At 34.3% G+C, this 21,753-nt stretch overlaps 2 protein-coding genes across 2 annotated transcripts in view; both read right to left on the reverse strand.

Annotated features, from left to right (window-relative positions):
• The window catches only part of LOC108667087, a gene marked incomplete at its 5' end in the record, with an annotated part of 65,222 nt that overhangs the window by 22,515 nt on the left and 20,954 nt on the right, over positions 1–21,753 (reverse strand).
• LOC108667088 overlaps positions 50–21,753 on the reverse strand; it is a 23,409-nt gene continuing 1,705 nt past the window's right edge. Inside the window, exons 2-6 of the mRNA XM_018154077.2 lie at positions 16,421–16,558; positions 15,570–15,709; positions 3,643–3,728; positions 1,438–1,545; positions 50–461 (exon numbers count right to left, since the gene is read on the reverse strand). Coding sequence (XP_018009566.1) covers positions 292–461; positions 1,438–1,545; positions 3,643–3,728; positions 15,570–15,709; positions 16,421–16,549 — 633 coding nt within the window. The 5' untranslated portion in view covers positions 16,550–16,558 and the 3' untranslated portion in view covers positions 50–291. The remainder of the gene's footprint in view (positions 462–1,437; positions 1,546–3,642; positions 3,729–15,569; positions 15,710–16,420; positions 16,559–21,753) is intronic.

Raw genomic sequence — 21,753 nt, forward strand, 5'->3', positions numbered from 1 at the left:
ATTTAAATTGATCTAAATTCAAAAGGGATATTCAATCAAAATACTTGTAAAAAGTTGTTCATCTATATTCAATTTCACTCATTTTAAGCGAACTGTTTATGCCCGAAAGCGATACAGTCTTGGAACAATTTGAATGATTTTGAACGCATAAACCCCAAGGCACATTCTGTCTAACATCCAGATTATAAATATAAATTTCTGATAATTTCTGATAAACTGATCAACTTCATTCAATTATGTAGGATTAGATTCATAAGGACAGTTTGAGGGGCGGACGCTGAAGATGAACGCTCAGTATGAGATACGCCCTCCACCATGACCACCTCCGGAAGAACAAATCCCTCCTGGGTACACTGTCCCCCCGCCGATGGCTGGCACTACCGTCTTGAAGCCTGTAGCCATGCAGCGCCAGTCCAGGTCAGTCGAATCGAAGCTTGAGGTTGTGAACAAGTAGGCATAGTCTGGGGGAGGGAAATAAATAGGTAGGCATAGTCTGGGGGAGGGAAATAAATAGGTAGGCATAGTCTGGGGGAGGGAAATAAATAGGTAGCCATAGTCTGGGGGAGGGAAATTGATAGGTAGCCATAGTTTGGGGGAGGGAAATAAATAGATATAGCATAGTCTGGGGGAGGGAAATAAATAAGTAACCATTATCTGGGAGAAGAAAATGAATAGCCATAGTCTGGGAGAGAGAAATTAATAGGTAGCCATTATCTGGGCGAGGAAAATGGATGGGGAGCCATAGTCTGGGCGAAGAAAAGTAATATGTAGCCATTGTCTGGGAGAGGGAAATGAATCGGTAGCCATAGTCTGGGAGAGGGGAATGAATAGATAGCCGTAATGTTGGGGAGGGAAATGAATACGTAACCATTACATGGGGGAGTAAAATGAATAGGTAGCCAAAATCTAGATGAGAAATGTGAACATTTAGCCGTAGTATGGCAGATAAAATAAACATGAACTCTGCCAGTGCCCATGGATGGTATAGTGAATATATAGCCATGGTCTGAGGAGTAGAGTGAATATATAGCCATGGTCTGAGGAGTATAGTGGACATACAGACGAAGTTAGGAGGAGTAGAGTGAATATATAGCCATGGTCTGAGAAGGTAGAGTAAATGGTAGATCTGAACAGATGCATTTTGAAGCCTGTTACGTGCTCACCATTACTTCTAATCATTGAAGTATTCAGAAAATTCAATCAAACTTTAAAATATCAACTTGTCTTTTAGAAAAGACCAAAGGAAGGAATAGACCAAATATAATAGACCAAAGGTATAGACCTTAATGAAGTGTATAGAATATACAATGACACAATACTATGCTGAAATTTCGTAGATTTTAGAAACAATTACTGAAAGAAGTGTGATAATGGACACTGTTACAATAATATTCTGAGACGGTGAAAAAAGGTTCAGTAAATATGAATAAGACGCACTCGTGTAGCCGAAGTTGAGGAATCCGCCTTGACAGCTCCTGAAGATGCCATAGTTAGTTCCCTTGCTCACGTACGCTAGAGACTTGGTGCCTGAGTCTGCGCCGAACACTGCAACGAAATATTAAGATACTAACATTAAGAACTAAACAACTAATATAAAGAGCATGTAGACGTTCCAGCCAAAATTTGTAATCAGTCTCTTTTAAATAAGAAGAAAGAAAGAAAGTTCATAGCCAAGAGAGTAAATATGTCTCCATCGAGATATATAGCATTTATCGCTGATAATGTTTCCAATAAAAAATAATCCTGAATGTTGAAAAAATATATTTTGTTCATATTTTTATGGTTAACAAGGGCATGAATTTAAACGCCGTAAACGTAACATATCAATGATATGTTTACTCCATAACAAAAACAGAATCATGAACATATACTGAGACACTAGAACACATACTGAGACACTAGAACACATACTGAGACACTAGAACATATACTGAGACACTAGAACACATACTGAGACACTCTGAGACACTAGAACATATAAGGAGACACTAGAACATATACTGAGACACAAGAACATATTCTGAGACACTAAAACATATACTGAGACACTAGAACATATACGAGACACTACAACATATACTGAGACACTAGAACATATACGAGACACTACAACATATACCTATACACCAGAACATATCCTGAGACACTAGAACATATTCTGAGACACTAGGACATATACTGAGACACTAGAACATATCCTGAGACACTAGAACATATTCCGAGACACTAGAACATATACCTATACACTAGAACATATGCTGAGACACTAGAACATATACTGAGACACTATAACATATACTGAGACACTCGAACATATACTGAGACACTAGAACATATAATGAGACACTAGAACTTATACTGAGACACTAGAACATATACGAGACACTAGAACATATACTGAGACACTAGAACATATACTGAGACACTAAAACATATAGGAGACACTAGAACATATACTGAGACACTAGAACATATACTGAGACACTAGAACATATACTAAGACACAATAACATTTACTGAGACACTCGAACATATACTGAGACGCTAGAACATATACTGAGACACTAGAACAAATACTGAGATACTGGAACATATACTGAGACACTAGAACATATACTGAGACACTAGAACATATACTGAGACACTAGAACATATACTGAGACACTAGAACAAATACTGTGACACTAGAACACACACTGAGACACTAGAACATATACTGAGACACTAGAACATATACTGAGACACTAGAACATACACTGAGACACTAGAACATATACTGAGACACTAGAACACATACTGAGACACTAGAACATATACTGAGACACTAAAACACATACTGAGATACTAGAACATATACTGAGACACTAGTACATATACTGAGACACAAGAACATATTCTGAGACACTAGAACATATTCTGAGACACTAGAACATATACTGAGACACTAGAACATATTCTGAGACACTAGAACATATACTGAGACACTAGAACATATAAGGAGACACTAGAACATATACTGAGACACAAGAACATATTCTGAGACACTAAAACATATACTGAGACACTAGAACATATACGAGACACTACAACATATACTGAGACACTAGAACATATACGAGACACTAGAACATATACTGAGACACTAGAACATATACTGAGACACTAGAACATATCCTGAGACACTAGAACATATCCTGAGACCCTAGAACATATACTGATACACTAGAACATATACTGAGACACTATAACATATACTGATATACTAGAACATATACTAAGACACTAGAACATATACTGAGACACTCGAACATATACTGAGACACTCGAACATATACTGATATACTAGAACATATCCTGAGACACTAGAACATATACTGAGACACTAGAACATATACTGATACACTAGAACATATACTGAGACACTAGAACATATACTGATATACTAGAACATATACTAAGACACTAGAACATATACTGAGACACTCGAACATATACTGAGACACTCGAACATATACTGAGACACTAGAACATATAGGAGACACTAGAACATATTCTGAGACACTAGAACATCTACCGAGAAACTAGAAGAGACTAAAAAATATACGAGACTCTCTACTATAAATATACGAGCATTGAACTGACTTTTGTTGGGGAGGCCAGTGAATGTGATGCCAAATGGAGACTTATTTGCCAGCGCGTAGGTGCCCTGATTAGTTTTCTCCACGCCGCTGTCAGAAAGACAACGATAATATGATGTTAGTGAGTGAGATCGAGAGTTGAGAAGAATGTCAGTGAGAATAAGAGAGAATGAGAGTGTCAGTGAGATCGAGAGGGAATAATGTTGTCACTGAGACCAAGAATGAACGATGATGTCAGTGAGATCGAGAGTTAAGAAGAATGTCAGTGAGGCCAAGAGAGAATGAGGGTATCAGTGAGATGGAGAGGGAATAGTGTTGTCACTGAGACCAAGAATGAACGATGATGTCAGTACTATCAAGATATAATGATGTTGTCAATGAGATCCCGATGGAATGGTGTTGTCAGTGAGAGTGAATTATGATGTTGAAATAACGAGAGAACGATGATGTCAGTAATATCAAAATAACACGATGCTGTCAATGAAATCAAGAGCGAACGAGGATGTTAGTGAGAGCTTTGCAAGACAGGATGAGAACATCATTTCGATTATGAAAAATTATATTATTACGGCATTGCTAACATAAGAATCACTACACAAATATTTATTTAGGAAATATAGCAAGTGAATAGAATATTTGTTGATCAAACTGAGTATGGAATACGGGATGTTGTACAAGTTATAAATTCATATCATCGACATATTTCTTATAGGCATGGTTTACGAAGTGACAAAGAGCATCCTAAACGTTTTTGGACCATTTCTTTGCCAATACGAAGAAAATATGAATAAAATACGAATAAAATAAGAATAAATATGATTATAATACGAATAAAATACAAAAAATATGATTAAAATAGGAAAAAATACGAATAAAATACGAATAAAATAAGAGTTCACAGCAAAAAATTTATATCGCATTTAGAAATTATCTCTATGATTTCAGGTCAATCTCAGCGGGTTACTGGAAATGTAAAGGGTAAACTTACAATATAAATAGACAAGATTTCCGCCTGAAATGCAAGGGCTTTAAAAAATTTTGATTTTCGAGTTTTCGAAACTTTACTTCTTCTATTATTAAGATTTGTTAAAATTAGACAGTGTTGCGTTCAAGTGGGAAGTATTGGCAGAGCTGCAAGAGACTAACAGGCAGTGGCAGAGATGCAAGAGACTAACAGGCAGTGGCAGAGATGCAAGAGACTAACAGGCAGTGGCAGAGATGCAAGAGACTGGCAAGCAGTGGCAGAGTTGCAAGAGACTAACAGGCAGTGGCAGAGATGCAAGAGACTGTCAGGAATACGTGTTGTCTTCCGCAGATCCGGATTTCAGGTACACGTTCGCCGGGAAAAGAGACATGATCTGCAAGAAAATAATAAAGAGTGGATCTTAGTAGGCGGTTTTTCAACGTACTAGACCAACATTCATTGATCGGTTCGCAAAACCAGCGAAAATTAGGCAACTCATTAAGTCACGAAAAACTTGGTGAAAAACTTACCGGATAGGTATTCATTTAAAAATAACAGATAATTTTTTCTGAGTGATAGAAATTGTTTAAGAACATCTCTGTTGCGTTGTACTAAACAGAAAATGTAGAAAAAGCGTAGAAACTTCGTGCACATACATGTTATGTGCACATGACATGTTACTCGTACATTCAAAACATGTTTGCTGTGGGTCACGAAACTTTAAAGTCCATATTGACAATTTTTTCAAAAATAGTGCAAAACATCGAATGCAATTTCACGGAATCATAGGTTGTGTAATATTAAATATAGGGTCAGTAAGTATAAGGTAAGTATAAGGTAAGTATAGGGTAAGTATAGGGTAGGTAGTGAACGTCATGTGTCACAGAGCTGTGAATTCAATCGGTTATAGTTTTGGTGTCGTGTAGTGCAGCACCGAAGTTAAATAAAGTCTTCATTGAATGTCACATCGTCAAACAAAGACGCTCAGATAAATCGTTGAACATCGTATTAAATACAGTATAATACTTTTTTTTCTGTTGTAATAACTGCCACCACGTCCTTAAACGGAGCACCATGTCATAAAACTGGACACCACGTCCTAAAATTTAACGCCATGTCCTATAACTTAACACCATGTCATAAAATTCAACGCCATGTCCTATAATTTAACACCATGTCTTAAAATTTAACACCATGTCCTATAACTTAACACCATGTCTTAAAATTTAACACCATGCACGTCCTATAACTTAACACCATGCCTTAAAATTTAACACCACATCATATAACTTAAAAAAAGTTTTAAAATTTAACACCACGTCCTATAACTTAACACCCTGTCGTAAAATTTAACACCATGTCCTATAAATTAACACCATGTCTTAAAATTTAACATCACGTCTTATAACTTAACACCATGTCTTAAAATTTAATACCATGTCTTAAAAATCAACACCATGTCATATAACTTAAAACCATGTCTTTAAATTTAACACCATGTGCTATAACCTAACACCGTGTCCAATAACTTAACGCAATGTCCTAAAAGTAACACCATATCGAAACACTGAACACCATGTGCTAAATATACCATATCATAGAACTTTAGGTTTGTCGTGTCTAAAAATAATTCATTTCATTAAATTTCATGTCTTAAAGCCCTGCAATATTTGTCTTGAAAAGTTTAATGCACTGTCGTAGATCACATGGATGTCATATCGTAAACTCTATAACTGCATTAAACTTATTATCATTATAACCCACCTCTTCGTTAGCCAAGGTGACGTTGGGAGAGGTGGTGCTGTCAGCCGTTATGGCAGGGCACGGCCAAAAAAAGGCGTTGGCTGACGATGTCAGCAACGCTGCGATGGCGCTGACTAAAAGCAACTTCATCTCGACGGGCTGACGAAAAAAAAAAATCTTCTGAATCATAAAATAATAAATATTTTGTTGAATCTTTAGAATATTATTGAGTGAATCGCATGAACTTCACTTGCGAAAAAGCTATTTATACATCAGAACTATCATCATAGTTCTGATGATAGTTCTAATCTAGTTCTGATGATAGTTCTATCTATGATGATAGTAGAACTATCATCATAGTTCTAAATCAAAACTTATACATCAGAACTAAAGTTTTGATTTAATTATGATAAACTGAGACGATACGCACCGATTTGCACTGAATCTAAGAAAAGTTGCCAGGAAATCATGTCAGTTCCCGCATGTTTGTTATTTTTCTACTGTGTTAATATGAGTTTTATTGTATTATTTCCAGATATTCTTCTTAATACAGTATTTTATTTTATGTGCTCTCACGCCACACTGTCCCTAGTTCTAAGTTTCTCTTCACTAACTAAACCTCTTTTTGTCTGTTCCTTCGTTTTTTTTTTAAATATCGATTCAAAATAGACCATAAAAATATCGATATAAACTACTCCCTCAACACTGCATAACAAAACAAGGTATATAGATTGAAAATGACGTGAAAATTACGAATAGATAATTGACAGAATTATTTTGAAAATATTTACAATTATTTTAAATATAATTCCAATTATTTAAATAATAATTCCAAATATTTCAAATATAATTTCAATTATTTTCATATATATTCCATAATAAGATAAATGAAATTTTACACACACAATTTTTTTTGCTTGGGAAGGTTGCTATAGCAACCTTATGGAATAAATATGAAAAGAATTGAAATTATATTTGAAATAATTGGAATTATATTTAAAATAATTGGAATTATATTTAAAATAATTTAAATTATATTTAAAATATTTGGAATTATATTTAAAATATTTGGAATTATATTTGAAATTATTGGAATTATATTTAAAATATTTGGAATTATATTTAAAATAATTCCCTATAGGGAATATGTCCCGTACGGTCTCGTTTCTTTTTTCTTGCCAATCTAACAAGCCTGAATATTTATTTCTCTTCGGAATTTTATCATATTGACTTCATAATAAAATTTTCTATAAAGCATATAAAGTTTCTATAAAGCCTTGTGCCAGGGACATTCCTTGTTAAAAACTATGAAAATTCTCTTCGGAATTTAATCGATCAGCTAGGTGACTATTTTTTGCACCATTTTATTAATTTTAAATTAATTTTAAAATCAATAAAATTCGAATGATCGCAGGAAAGCATCGCAAGACTAACATAAAATTCAGTAACATTTCTCAAATGGAAAAATTTTCAAGACATTTTACTGCACGTTATTTTTTCTGCACCTTTATTGAATGCATTAAATGCTGTTTACGTTGCCATCAGTGGTCTCAAATTGCAAAATTTTCAAGACATTTTACTACACGTTATTTTTTCTGCACCTTTATTGTATGCATTAAATGTTGTTCACGTTGCGATCAGTGGTAGATATAATGGGATACAATTTGATCCTGGTGTTCAGTGCCACTCTCTATGTTCAGGATAAATCTTCAAACGAAAAACATAAATTGACACATGTATATTTAAATATGGGTTTAAAGCAGTTGTGTCTCCAATTTGTTGATGAAAAATTAGTTTCTTTAATCTAGGCTAAGATTAAAATGCTCTATTCAAATTATTTCTGTTCTTGAAACTTACGCCACTTGAGCAGATAACTAACATTTTATTCCAGCTCTATTTCGGAATTTGATAAAAATTCATATTCGCTATAATTATTTTCAAACATATTTATAAACGTAATTATCTCAACTAAAATATAAAGAAAATTTAATCAAACCAAATTTAATTTTCCCGATTAACGGGAGAACAGGCAGGCCGCTTTTTAATAATCAGTATTCACTTCTACTTAATGAACCTTTTCGGTTGTTAGCGCTGTCACGGCTATTTTTAAACATCTCTTCTGATGAAAAACTGTAAGTTAGATCATATACGACTTTGATGCAAAATTTAATACAGGTTTGAAAAGAACAAGAGGAATTTTTCTCTTATAGTATTAATTGATCAAAACCCTACGACTTTTAATAACCTGAACGGTCTCAAACTTCTAAAAATAATTTTTAATCTTAATTTTCGGCCTTAATTTCCAGGTATAAAATCTCCACAATTCAATATGGCGAAAAAATATTAATAAATAATAATTTCGTAAAAATTTATTTCGGTTTATAATATAGGAACATTATTCACAATTCAGAAAACAGTTGTTTTTTTCACTAGCTGTTTGTGATAAAATTAGAATATGCTGATTTGAAGATCTATGAACGAAATTCTGAGCAATCTCAAACAGTTTACTTCTCCTTTTCGGAGCTCGATCGTTCGTCTGAAAAGATCGAATTTCTAAAAACTTCTCTAATTTCTAGTCGAAATTTTTTATTTTTCATCAAAAACTGGAATAATATTCCGGTAAATCTCTTAAATAATTATAACCATAACATTAACAGATAAATGATTTTAGGCTTGTGCTGTCGAACTGTGAGTAACATCGGCGGCTGAACCAACAATATTGTTGAACGGCTGAGACGTTGTTATTGAACGGCTGGGACGCTGTCTCTTATACACATCTAACTTGTTCTAGGTGCTCTTGTTTGAGAGAAGACGCGTTCAACGTGCTCTTGTTTAAATAAAACTCGTTCTAGGTGCTCATGTTTAAATGAAACTCGTTCTAGGTGCTCTTGTTTAAATTAAACTTGTTCTAGGTGCTCTTGTTTAAGTAAAACTTGTTCTAGGTGCTCTTGTTTGAAAGAAGACGCGTTCAACGTGCTCTTGTTTACGGAAAACTTGTTCAACGTACTCATGCTTGAGTAAAGATATTAGTTCAATAAGCTCTTGTGTGTTGGGAGTCTTCTTCAATAAGCTCGTATTTTAGGCAAGAACCTTCAAATAAGGCGTATCGGCAAATTGCTTCTGCTNGGCAAACTGAGACACGAAAAGGAAATTAATAATTATTAATATAATTATTAATTATTAATTAATAATTAATTAATATTAATTAATATTTAAACTTCGATATCTTTTAGTGTATGCTGGTGAAATATCAGTATGTGCATATGCAACATATTAGTAAAGTTTAGTGTAGGGTGGTTAAATATCAATACGCAACATGTTGGTAAAGATCAATGTTGGAGTGCGAAGTCATAATTTTGTGACTTTATTTTTCAATTAAAATATTATAGTGTGATGTGTTACAGTATACAGTATATTACCTGTGGTGCAGACACTGCAACAATGGCCTGTGGTGCCGCGGTCACCACCACCATCGCCGCACAGCACCACATCACTACCACCAACTGTAAGAGAAAAATACAGGAATTTTAAAGACTAGAATCTATTTTCCACATATATCTATGAGTATTTATTTTATAACAATTTAAATAGAATTACACTGTAATTACAATATTCAGTTCAACTTAAAATTGTGATGTACCTCAAATTGTTCAAATTAAGAATAATTAACTCGTAACAATTTTCTCTAATCTTTCTTGAAACATTTCTCATGTTCTAGTCTTATGGTATTTTCAGATGATTATTTAATTATGTTTTTTTATAAATATGGCAAAACGTCGATAGGCACACAAGTTAGGTTGGTCGTGGCGTACAAGCAACTACAGTTGCAGAAATGGCTAAACGACTAACCCAATTTTTTCTAAATATGTTTTAAAAATATTTTTTTCGTATGGCGTTGGAACCGTTTTTGAACGTAGTGTGACCTCGTATCATTAGAATCCCGTATTTATTTATGCAAGAAAAATATTTAGGAAAAATTATTGTTGTCGGATAGCCGTTTCCGAACAGTAGCAGCGAACTGTCCAGAGGCAGATCAGGGCCTATACTTTCAAAAAAAGTTAAGAGATCGTAAGTTCATCAGCCAATCATATCTGGTAATTACCAGAGACCGCGTCCTGTACTTCGTACTGGTAGCTGTATGGTATGATGGGGTAGCTCTGCTGCACCTACACAACGGTAAAAATACTGTACTTTAATGGGTTATTAATACATTAATACAAAAATACTGTATAATAATGGTCATTACTACCAAAATACTGCACATTGATGGGTTGTTAATAGATTAATACAAAAATACTGCCAATTACTATACATTAATACAAAAATACTGCCAATTGATGGGTCATTAACACATTAATACAAAAATACTGCCAATTGATGGGTCATTAATACATTAATACAAAAAAACTGCCAATTAATGGGTCATTAATATATCAAACAAGAAAACTGCCAATTAATGGGTCATTAATATACCAAACAAGAAACATAAATCGAAAAAAAAAACTATTTTTACAAATAGTTTAAAGAAATTTCGTCCCCAATTTGTTGATAAGAAATTAGTATCTTAAATCTTTTAATCAAGATTTAAAATGCTGTATTAAAATTATTTCTGCTCTGATAACTCTGCTCTAATGATCACAATCTTACTTATATGTCCAATAGAAATAAAATAAAACAAAAATACTGCACTTAATTAATAGGACGACACCGCAGCCAAAAATTAATTAAAATGTGCACCATTTTTTACTGCACAAAAAGTAGTATTGCTAATATCGTTCAAATGTTGACACACTTTTTCAATCGCAGCACGAACAGATTACGGACGTAGCACAGATACGCACTATTACCAAGGCAAACTGAGACACGAAAAGGAAATTAATAATTATTAATATAATTATTAATTATTAATTAATAATTAATTAATATTAATTAATATTTAGACTTCGATATCTTTTAGTGTATGCTGGTGAAATATCAGTATGTGCATATGCAACATATTAGTAAAGTTTAGTGTAGGGTGGTTAAATATCAATACGCAACATGTTGGTAAAGATCAATGTTAGAATGCGAAGTCATAATTTTGTGACTTTATTTTTCAATTAAAATATTATAGTGTGATGTGTTACAGTATACAGTATATTACCTGTCTCTTATACACATCTAGATGTGTATAAGAGACAGCCTCATATTAATCCTTTAATAGCACAGCCGTTCTCTATTGCCACATGATTGGCCGCCAGTGGAGACATGTAGTTATTTTCTCTAATTAATGAACATCAAACAGACAGGCACTTTTTATTATCATTGCTTTGTAAATCATCTGTAAAGCACACTTACTTGAAGCTTTTAAAAGAGGAGAGACTCAGGACGCTGACCGATATAGGGATTCGGACTGACTGGACTGCGGTGTTTGAGTTTTCAGAGCCATATTAAAAACATTTTTAAAATATGTCCGTATAACTTAATGAACTGCACGAGTATTCTTCAATTTGCACTACCTTGTTAAAAAAGCTTTATAGTGTACATATTTATCTAACTGATGTAATGAAATATATATATATATTTTTTTTTGCATGCCATCTTGAAAATTTTGTCGGGATTTGGAACTACAGCCCTACGGTAATTTCAGTTTTTAACAGACCAATTCAAGGCCACGTGTTCTCTCGCAATATGGAAACTCATTTGCGCCGAAGAAAGGTAATCAGACCAGTCAGATAATTTTATTGGTACCTTTAATAATTGGTCATTAAATAACTAGAGCTAAGCACGCTCTGGTGCAGAAGCCCCCAGTATTAAATAACTCGGCCTTAATCCTTCAATAGAATTTGTTTTGGTAGAAGACAGTATCCGCACCGGCCTTAATCATTCAATAACATTTGTTTTCCTACAAGATAATATTCGTCTGAATGGAGCGCTGAATNCGTCTTGTCGCGTCAGTACTTATCTCAAAATGCAACTATTATTGGTATTTCTCATCAAAAGGTTCATTAAAAGGGGCAGTGAATGAGGATTTTACATTTTATACTCTTATATACACCTATATACGATTATATACGCGCCTCTATATACGCCTATATAACATTTTTTTGGTGAAAAAATTTGATCTAGGGCTAATCTGATCCGAGTTTGTGGTACATGAACTGGCAGTACCGAGCCGGGACTGAGTCACTCAGCACGCTTATAACTTAGTATGTCTACATCTTACTGAGTCAGCGGCCATACTTTCAAAACTCGCTAAGTGAACGTAAGTACTTACGCTCTATTTTCTTGTCTATGATTGGTGAATTTGGCTCGAAAGGCCGCCAATGATTGGCTGATGAACTTACGATCTCTTAACTTTTTTTGAAAGTATAGGCCCTGGACTAAGTCGCTCAGCACGCTTATAACTTAGTATGTCTGCATCTTACTGAGTCTGTACTGAGTCACTCAGCACGCTTGTAACTTAGTATGTCTACTTAAATGGTGCGAGCTGACCTCTTAAATGGTGCGAGCTGACCCCTTAAATGGTGCGAGCTGACGTCTTAAATGGTACGAGCTGACCTCTTAAATGGTGCGAGCTGACCTCTTAAAAGGTACGAGCTGACCTCTTAAATAGTGCGAGCTGACCTCTTAAATGGTGCGAGCTTACCTCTTGAATGGAGCGAGCTGACCTCTTAAATGGTGCGAGCTTACCTCTTAAATGGTGCAAGAACAATCGGATGCTCTGAGTCTGGACTTACTCAGTCTGGACTTGATTGTAACTCGACATATCGAAAATTAGTAAGCCATGAACTTATTAATAATGGCTACAAAATTCTTATTTAATTAGCATTTACGTGAATTTCCTAGAGACATATCTAGAAGTTTAATGTACACAAAATTTTTAATTTAAATTTAATGAATATAACCTTCATAAGTGGGAAACTGTAGTAGAAACTCCTTGACCACGGCCTTTTCCTACTTCTTGGACACAGTCGAGTTTACCTAACGAGCTAACGAGATCAACCTATTAATGGCGGAAAAAAAACATACTTTTTAGCCTAATTCCTACGTCGTGTCAACGCGCCCATTCAACGTTACTGCACGACTCGTACAACGGAAACTATTTTAAATTAAACATTAAATACTATATTGTATTCCTTATTTTGAAGTGTAAGGCTGATTTAAGTATTAGATGTTAGGAGCGTTCAATTGTATGATCCGACTTGAAACAGTCAATACGTTTGTTTAATTAAAATATAAGTGTAATTTTTGCCTGACATCGTTTCTTGTTTACCGCATTTCAGGCCGATATAAGGCAAATATATGGCATTAAATATTTATCTTGATAAAATCTCGTAAAGAATTAAGGATCTAGTCTCCTTGAAATAAATATTGCATCAAGCAAAAAAAAAATATTTCAATATTATTTTTAGGTTTTAGGTTATTGCCAGAGATGACTATGAAATTTAACAATATTCAGTAGATTTGAAAAATAAGAAGTTCGTGACTATTATCAAATGAGTTTATAAAATTCGGAAATTTCTAGCTATGATCACATGAGTTGACGAAATTTGAAACTACTTAGTATCATTATATTACGTCAAACATCCATAGAATACTGGCTACAATAAACAACTTTCATTGTCCAAACAAGACCAAGTTTAGCCGTCTTTTGTGGATGCTAGGCGCCTTGTTTCTTCCTATCGGAAAAAATCTCAAAAATATAGTACATTGATAGGCCTTCTATTTCCTACCACTTCATTTGACCTAAACTATCTGCCCACAAAAATGCTCAGTATAATAAGCCCACTAAAGAGCTCAAAAAAATTAACCCACTCAAGTGCACAATACTATCAGCCCGCTAAAGCGCCCAAACTATCAGCGTCCTAAAGCACCTAAACTATCTGCCCACTAAGGCGCCCAAACTATCAGCCCACTAAGGCGCCCGAGATCAACATTTATCAGAGTGCAGAAAAAAAGAAAAAGGGGCGAACCCTTTTTAAGGGTTCGCCGCCCCTGCCTTTTTTAAGGCAGGGGCGAACCGCACGCGGCGATCAGACAACATCATTTAACATTCCGTCGTGTTTGAAATTAATTTAACCGTTTCATTTTATTCAAATCAACATCCTCCATCATACTAATTTTCAAGAATTGTCTCAATGAAATTAATTGGGGAGATTATTGATAATAAATCTTAAATACAACTTTGCGAACCTATTCATTGGCATTTCAAATTTTAAGCAGAATGATGTTCATCATGGATTTTATTGTCAAAAAGGATGGTTGTTATTGTTGTTGATTCGTTAGTTTATATATTTTAAATTTCCATACTTGTAGAATACAATTCAAAATTTGTACATGCCCAGCACAAAAAAGTTAAGGGTTTCTCGCTTTTAAGAACAGTATTCATTAAAAAAGTTAAAAGTCTCGTTAAAGTCTTAATATCTTCAAGCTGTTCAGCCCCACAATAACTCACGGAATTCAATCAAATAATACATAGTGAGTAATTCACGAAAAGCACTCATGATAGCCTTAAAAGTTAGGCAGTATATTTATAATTAATTGTAATTATTTATTTGTAATTATAATAATATTTCATAATTTGGGCAGTATTCAATATAATTGTCTAAACTCGTCATACCACGAACTACGGACCCCACTGATAAGACGAAATTTGCCATGTAATGATATACTGTCATCCAGGTAAGGCAAACAGTCCCATAAGTAAGTTAAAACAGTCCCCTAGGTAATGCAAACAGTCCCATAAGTAAGTTAAAACAGTCCCCTAGGTAATGCAAACAGTCCCATAAGTAAGTTAAAACAGTCTCCTAGGTAAGGCAAAACAGTCCCATAAGTAAGTTAAAACAGTCCGCTAGGTAAGGCAAAAGGGCAGAGGTGCAAGAGACTAGCGGGCATGGGCAGAGGTGCAAGAGACTAGCGGGCATGGGCAGAGGTGCAAGAGACTAGCGGGCATGGGTAGAGGTACAAGAGAATGACTGACATTGGCAGAGATATAAGAGACTGATGGCATGGTCTGCGTTGCACGAGACTGGCTGGCATGGGCATCAAAGAACGAGACTGGTGGGCATAGGCAGCGTTCCAATAGATCACTAAACAAAATTTGCTAGTTTCTAATATGGTGCTAGTTTCTAATATGTTGCTAGTTTCTAATATGTTGCTAGCTTCTAATATGGTGCGCATCATATTTTTAGCTTATGATAATGCGTTGATTCACTTATCTTAACTTCAAAAACTTCACTGACTTGAGGTAGTATTCATATGTTGCATTGCCAGTCCCTGCTGTGGCATTCAACTCGAGGAGGGAGATCTTTAGGCAGGAATACGTGTTGTCTTCCGCAGATCCGGATTTCAGGTACACGTTCGCCGGAAAAAAAGACTTGATCTGTACGAAAATAATTAAGAGGAGATCATTATGTGTCGCGTAAAAACAGTAGTATCGAATTAAATGCGGTATAAAACTTTGTGTTTTTTTTCTGTTGCAAAGCGCGACAGTTCATGGCATAAAATCATTAAAAACCATTGTTGTTTATTTACGAGAAATTGAATGTTATGATGTAAAAACTGCCACTATGTCCTAAAACGGAGTACCATGTCCTAAAAGTTGATACCACGTCCTAAAATTAAACACCGTGTTGTAAAATTTAACACATCTCCTATAACTTAGGAGACTCATGTCCTAAAACACCATGTCCAATAACTTAACACTATGTCGTGAAATTTAACACCATGTCCTAGAAGTGACACCATATCCAAACACTGAACACCATATCAAATACTCAACACCATGTGCTAAATATACTATATCATAGATTTTTAGGTCGTTTAATTGTCATGTCTAAAAATATTTCATTACATTAAATTTCATGTCTTAAAGCCCTGAAATATCTTCAATTATTGACTATCTGCCATATTATTATGAATAAGAAAAAATATTTGTCCTGAAAACTTAAATGCTAAACTTAGAGTTGTTTTTAGCACATGGATATCATATCGTACAACTCTACATACTTATATTTATACTTATTATATATTTATACTTATTATATATTTATACTTATTATATTATATATATTTTATTATCATTATAACCCACCTCAGCGTTAGCCACGGTGACGTTGGGAGAGGTGGTGTTGTCAGCCGTAATGGCAGGGCACGGCCAAAAGAAGGCGTTGGCTGACGATGTCAGCAACGCGACGATGGCGCTGACGAAAAGCAACTTCATCTTGATGGGCTGATGAAAAAAAAAAATATTTCGGCTGCATAAATCTTTTGTTGAATCTTTAGAATTTTAGTGAGTAATTAGCATGAACTTCACTTGTGACAAAGCAATTTATACATCAGAACTATCAGAAGTTTTGCATTTATTATAATAAATGAGACGAACCACCAAAAGTTTTGCTTTAATTATGTATAATAACTGAGACGATACGCACCGATTTGCACTGAATCTAAGAAAAAAGACGATACGCAATGAACGTGCGAACTACGCAATGATTAAAATTGAGCGTAGATGTTAATATGAGTTTTATTGTATTATTTCCAGATATTCTTCTTAATTCAGTATTGTATTTTATGTGCCTCTTGCTCCATTATCCCCTGTTCTTATTTTATATTCGTTAATTAGACCTCTTTCTGTTCCCCGTTTTTATTTTTGAAAAAATATGTATTTCAAAAGGACCATTCAACACCTCGATAACAACTACTCCCTCAGTACTGTTCTGATTATTTTAAATATATATGATTCCAATTATTTTACATAAAATTCCAATTATTTTAAATATAATTCCAAATTTTTTTCAAAAGAATCCCAAGATAAAATCAATGAAATTTAACACACACAATTTTTTGCTTGGGAAGATTGCTAGGGAATACATATGTCCCGTACGGCCCCATTTCTATTTTCTTTCCAACCAAACATACATAATTTATTTCTTTTCGAAATTTCATCATATTGGCTTCATGATAAGAGTTTCTATAAAGCATATAAAGTTTCTATAAAGCCTTGTGCCCGGGACATTCCTTGTTAAAAACTATCAAAATTCTCTTCGGAATTCAATCGACCAGCTAGGTGACTATTTTTGCACCATTTTATGAATTTTGAATTAGTTTTAAAATCAATAAAACTCGAATGATCGCAGGAAAGCTTCGCTAGACTAATATAAAATTCAGTAACATTTCTCAAATTGAAAATTTTTCAAGACATTTTACGGCACGTTCTTTTAAATCACCTTTATTCTCTGCATTAAATGCTGTTTACGTTGCCATCAGTGGTAGATATAATGAGATGCACCGTGATCTTGATGTGTTCAGTGCCTCTCCCTATATGTTCAGGATAAACATTCAAACGAAAAACATACATTGACAAAAATATTTTATTAATAGTTTTAAAGCATTTGCGTATCCAATTTGTTGATGAAAAATTAGTATCTTTAATCTTGGCAAAGAATAAAAATGCTCTAATCGAATTATTTCTGTTCCTGAAACTCACGTCACTTGAGCATATATAGAACATTTTCCAATTATTTTAAATATAATTCCAATTATATTTATATTCTTAAATATAATTCCTACTAGCAGCAATTGGCTGTATTTCAGAATTTGGTAAAAATTTATATTCTCTATAATTATTTTCAAACATATTTATAAACGTAATTATCTCAACTAAAATATAAAGAAAATTTAATCAAACCAAATTTAATTTTCCCGATTAACGGGAGAACAGGCAGGCCGCTTTTTAATAATCAGTATTCACTTCTACTTAATGAACCTTTTCGGTTGTTAGCGCTGTCACGGCTATTTATAAACATCTCTTCTGATGAAAAACTGTAAGTTAGATCATATACGACTTTGATGCAAAATTTAATACAGGTTTGAAAAGAACAAGAGGAATTTTTCTCTTATAGTATTAATTGATCAAAACCCTACGACTTTAAATAACCTGAACGGTCTCAAACTTCTAAAAATAATTTTTAATCTTAATTTTCGGCCTTAATTTCCAGGTATAAAATCTCCACAATTCAATATGGCGAAAAAATATTAATAAATAATAATTTCGTAAAAATTTATTTCGGTTTATAATATAGGAACATTATTCACAATTCAGAAAACAGTTGTTTTTTTCACTAGCTGTTTGTGATAAAATTAGAATATGCTGATTTGAAGATCTATGAACGAAATTCTGAGCAATCTCAAACAGTTTACTTCTCCTTTTCGGAGCTCGATCGTTCGTCTGAAANAGTACAGAGTATGAACCGTACACGTCTCCGGTGTTGGTCTTCATCTCTGCTTTGTTCTGGTAGTTGCCAGAGACCGCGTCCTGTACTTCGTACTGGTAGCTGTATGGTATGATGGGGTAGCTCTGCTGCACCTACACAACGGTAAAAATATTGTACATTAATGGGTTGTTAATACATTAATACAAAAATTATGCCAATTAATGGTTCATTAACACATTATTACAAAAATACTGCACATTAATGGGTCATTAACACATTAATACAAAAATACTGCTAGTTAATGGGTCATTAATAGGGCGACATCATCACTGAAAATTACTTAAAATTCGCACAATTTTTATTGCACCAAAGGTATAATTGCTAATATCGTTCAAATGGTGACACACTTTTTCAATCGCAGCACCAACAGATTGCGGACGTAGCCCTCATAGGCACTATTATCAAGGCAAACTGAGACACGAAAAGGAAATTAATAATTATTAATATAATTATTAATTATTAATTAATAATTAATTAATATTAATTAATATTTAAACTTCGATATCTTTCAGTGTATGCTGGTGAAATATCAGTATGTGCATATGCAACATATTAGTAAAGTTTAGTGTAGGGTGGTTAAATATCAATACGCAACATGTTACACCATCGCCGCACAGCACCACATCACTACCACCAACTGTCAAAGGAAAATACAGGAATTTTAAAGACTAGAATCTATTTTTCATATATTTCTATGTGAATTTATTTTTGATAGGGTGCATCAAAAAAATGATTGTCACAATTTAAGTAAAATTATTCAACAATAAAAAAAAATTCAAATTCAATATTCAAATTAAAAAAAATTATTCAATATTCAATCAACCTGAAAATGGTAATATACTTCAAATTATTCAAATTGAAAATAATTAATTCGAGACAATTTTTTCTAATCTTTTTTGAAACGTTTCTCATGTTCTAATCGAATGGTAGTTTCACATGTTAAAAAAAAATTTTTTAGCGCATTTTCTCATTTATGGAAAAAAGGCGCTATTGTGCTCGTCATGTCCGTCCGTCCGTCCATCTGTCCGTCTGTCTGTCCGTGACTTCAAGGACGGACTAGAAATGCGCTCTCTGTCACTCACTGCAGTAAGTACTGATCTAATTTTTTTTTATAAATATAAACGTTGATAGGCACGCAAGTTCCCATCATCAATTAAAATCAAGTTTTTAATCACGTACTATTAAAACAGCTGATCTTAATTTTAATTTCTTCATTATAGTAGCCTTTATAGTAGCACTGTCAACGCCTAAAAATTCATGTAAACTTGAAGAATTTACTTCAAAACGATTATTTTCGAAACATGTTGAATCAGCCCATCTGTTGACCGTGGCGACCAAGCAACTTGCAGCTAACTGTTCAAGGTTCATACTTTCAAAAAAGTTAAGAGATCGTAAGTTCATCAGCCAATCATTGACGGCCTTTCAAGCAAAATCCACCAATCATAGACAAGAAAATAGAGCGTAAGTANATGACGGCCTTTCAAGCAAAATCCCTCAATCATAGACAAGAAAATAGAGCGTAAGTACTTACGTTCACTTAATAATAGACAAGAAAATAGAGCGTAAGTACTTACGTTCACTTAGCGAGTTTTGAAAGTACGGCCCCTGATGCAGATCATGTTGATTGCTTCACGTATTATTATTATTATTAGTAGTATTATCAAATTGGGCTTCAGCATTAATATGAGAAGTTATTAATGAAAGAGAACAGCAGAATAACAGAACACGAATGAAATTATTAGATAAAAATTATTTAAAAATTAGATAAAAACTGCATAAAAATTAGATACAAAGTGGATAAAAATTGAATGAAAATTCGATAAAAAAAATTAGATAAGAATTTAATAAAAACTAGATAGAAATCAGATAAAAACTAAAAAATAATCATAAAAATTAGCTAAAAATTAGATAAAATTCTGTAAATACTGTATTTGTCAGAAGCAGTGTACATAACCTGTATCCAATGTTTGTTTAGTACATCAGCTTGCAATTTCAAGGGAATTATTGCTAACAAAATGATATAATTTTAAATATTATCATGGGTGCAATACTAATTTGATTTTTTTAAACAGAACTACAGTTGATGATGTGAAGCGATGAAGCCGTCGAGTGCTCGGCAAGTTGTGCGTACAAAATTCTTACTTCCATATTAATAATATAATTTAAAGAAAAACTAACGTTGCCCTCACTAATCCTACGTGTTACTATAGACCAGCGAACGCTTCCCTCACCCTACGTGTTAATATAGACCAGCGACCCTCACTTCCCCTACGTGTTACTATAGACCAGCGAACGCTCCCTCACTTATCCTACGTGTTGCTATAGACCAGCGAACGCTCCCTCACTTATCCTACGTGTTACTATAGACCAGCGAACGCTCCCTCACTTATCCTACGTGTTGCTATAGACCAGCGAACGCTTTCCTCACTTACCCTACGTGTGACTATAGACCAGCGAACGCTCCCTCACTTAACCTACGTGTTACTATAGACCAGCGAACGTTTCCCTCACTTACCCTACGTGTTACTATAGGCCAGCGAACCTCACTTTACTCCCCTAGCTGCAATTTCCCTTACCGGATTCACTGGGCTAGTGAAAAAATCTGCACACTTTGGGATAAGAGCGAGTCTTTCATAAAATATTTATATACTTTTCGCCTATGCAAGGGTCATCGTTACCAAGCTTGGACCGGCAAAAAGTTGTATTGGTGTTACTGGCGGATAGCGTGCCATTATTTGGACAATATGACCAGTAAACTTCTCTTAGTGTGCTATCAAATATACGTCGCTTCTTTAGTATATTCCAGCACCAGACAATACCACCATTAATCACTCACCATGGAAATGCAGCCAAGTTTCATTATAATAAATTTCGAGTTGACAAGAACGGGCAAGGCGGAGACGCGGTGTGAAAGCTGGGGAAGCTTCGGGTTCGTTCGAAGGGAAAGGCGAGACTCGACTGACGCTTAGGGCTCCTTGACTGCTGTTATATAGTGTGTGTTGACCTCTTAAATGGTGCGAGGTGACCTCTTAAATGGTGCGAGCTGACCTTTTAAATGGTGCGAGCTGACCTCTTAAATGGTGCGAGCTGACCTCTTAAATGGTGCGAGCTGACCTCTTAAATGGTGCGAGCTGACCTCTTAAATGGTGCG

This window comes from Hyalella azteca, unplaced genomic scaffold (genome assembly GCF_000764305.2).
Source record: "Hyalella azteca isolate HAZT.00-mixed unplaced genomic scaffold, Hazt_2.0.2 contig5857, whole genome shotgun sequence".
Classification (NCBI taxonomy): Eukaryota; Metazoa; Arthropoda; class Malacostraca; order Amphipoda; family Hyalellidae; genus Hyalella; species Hyalella azteca.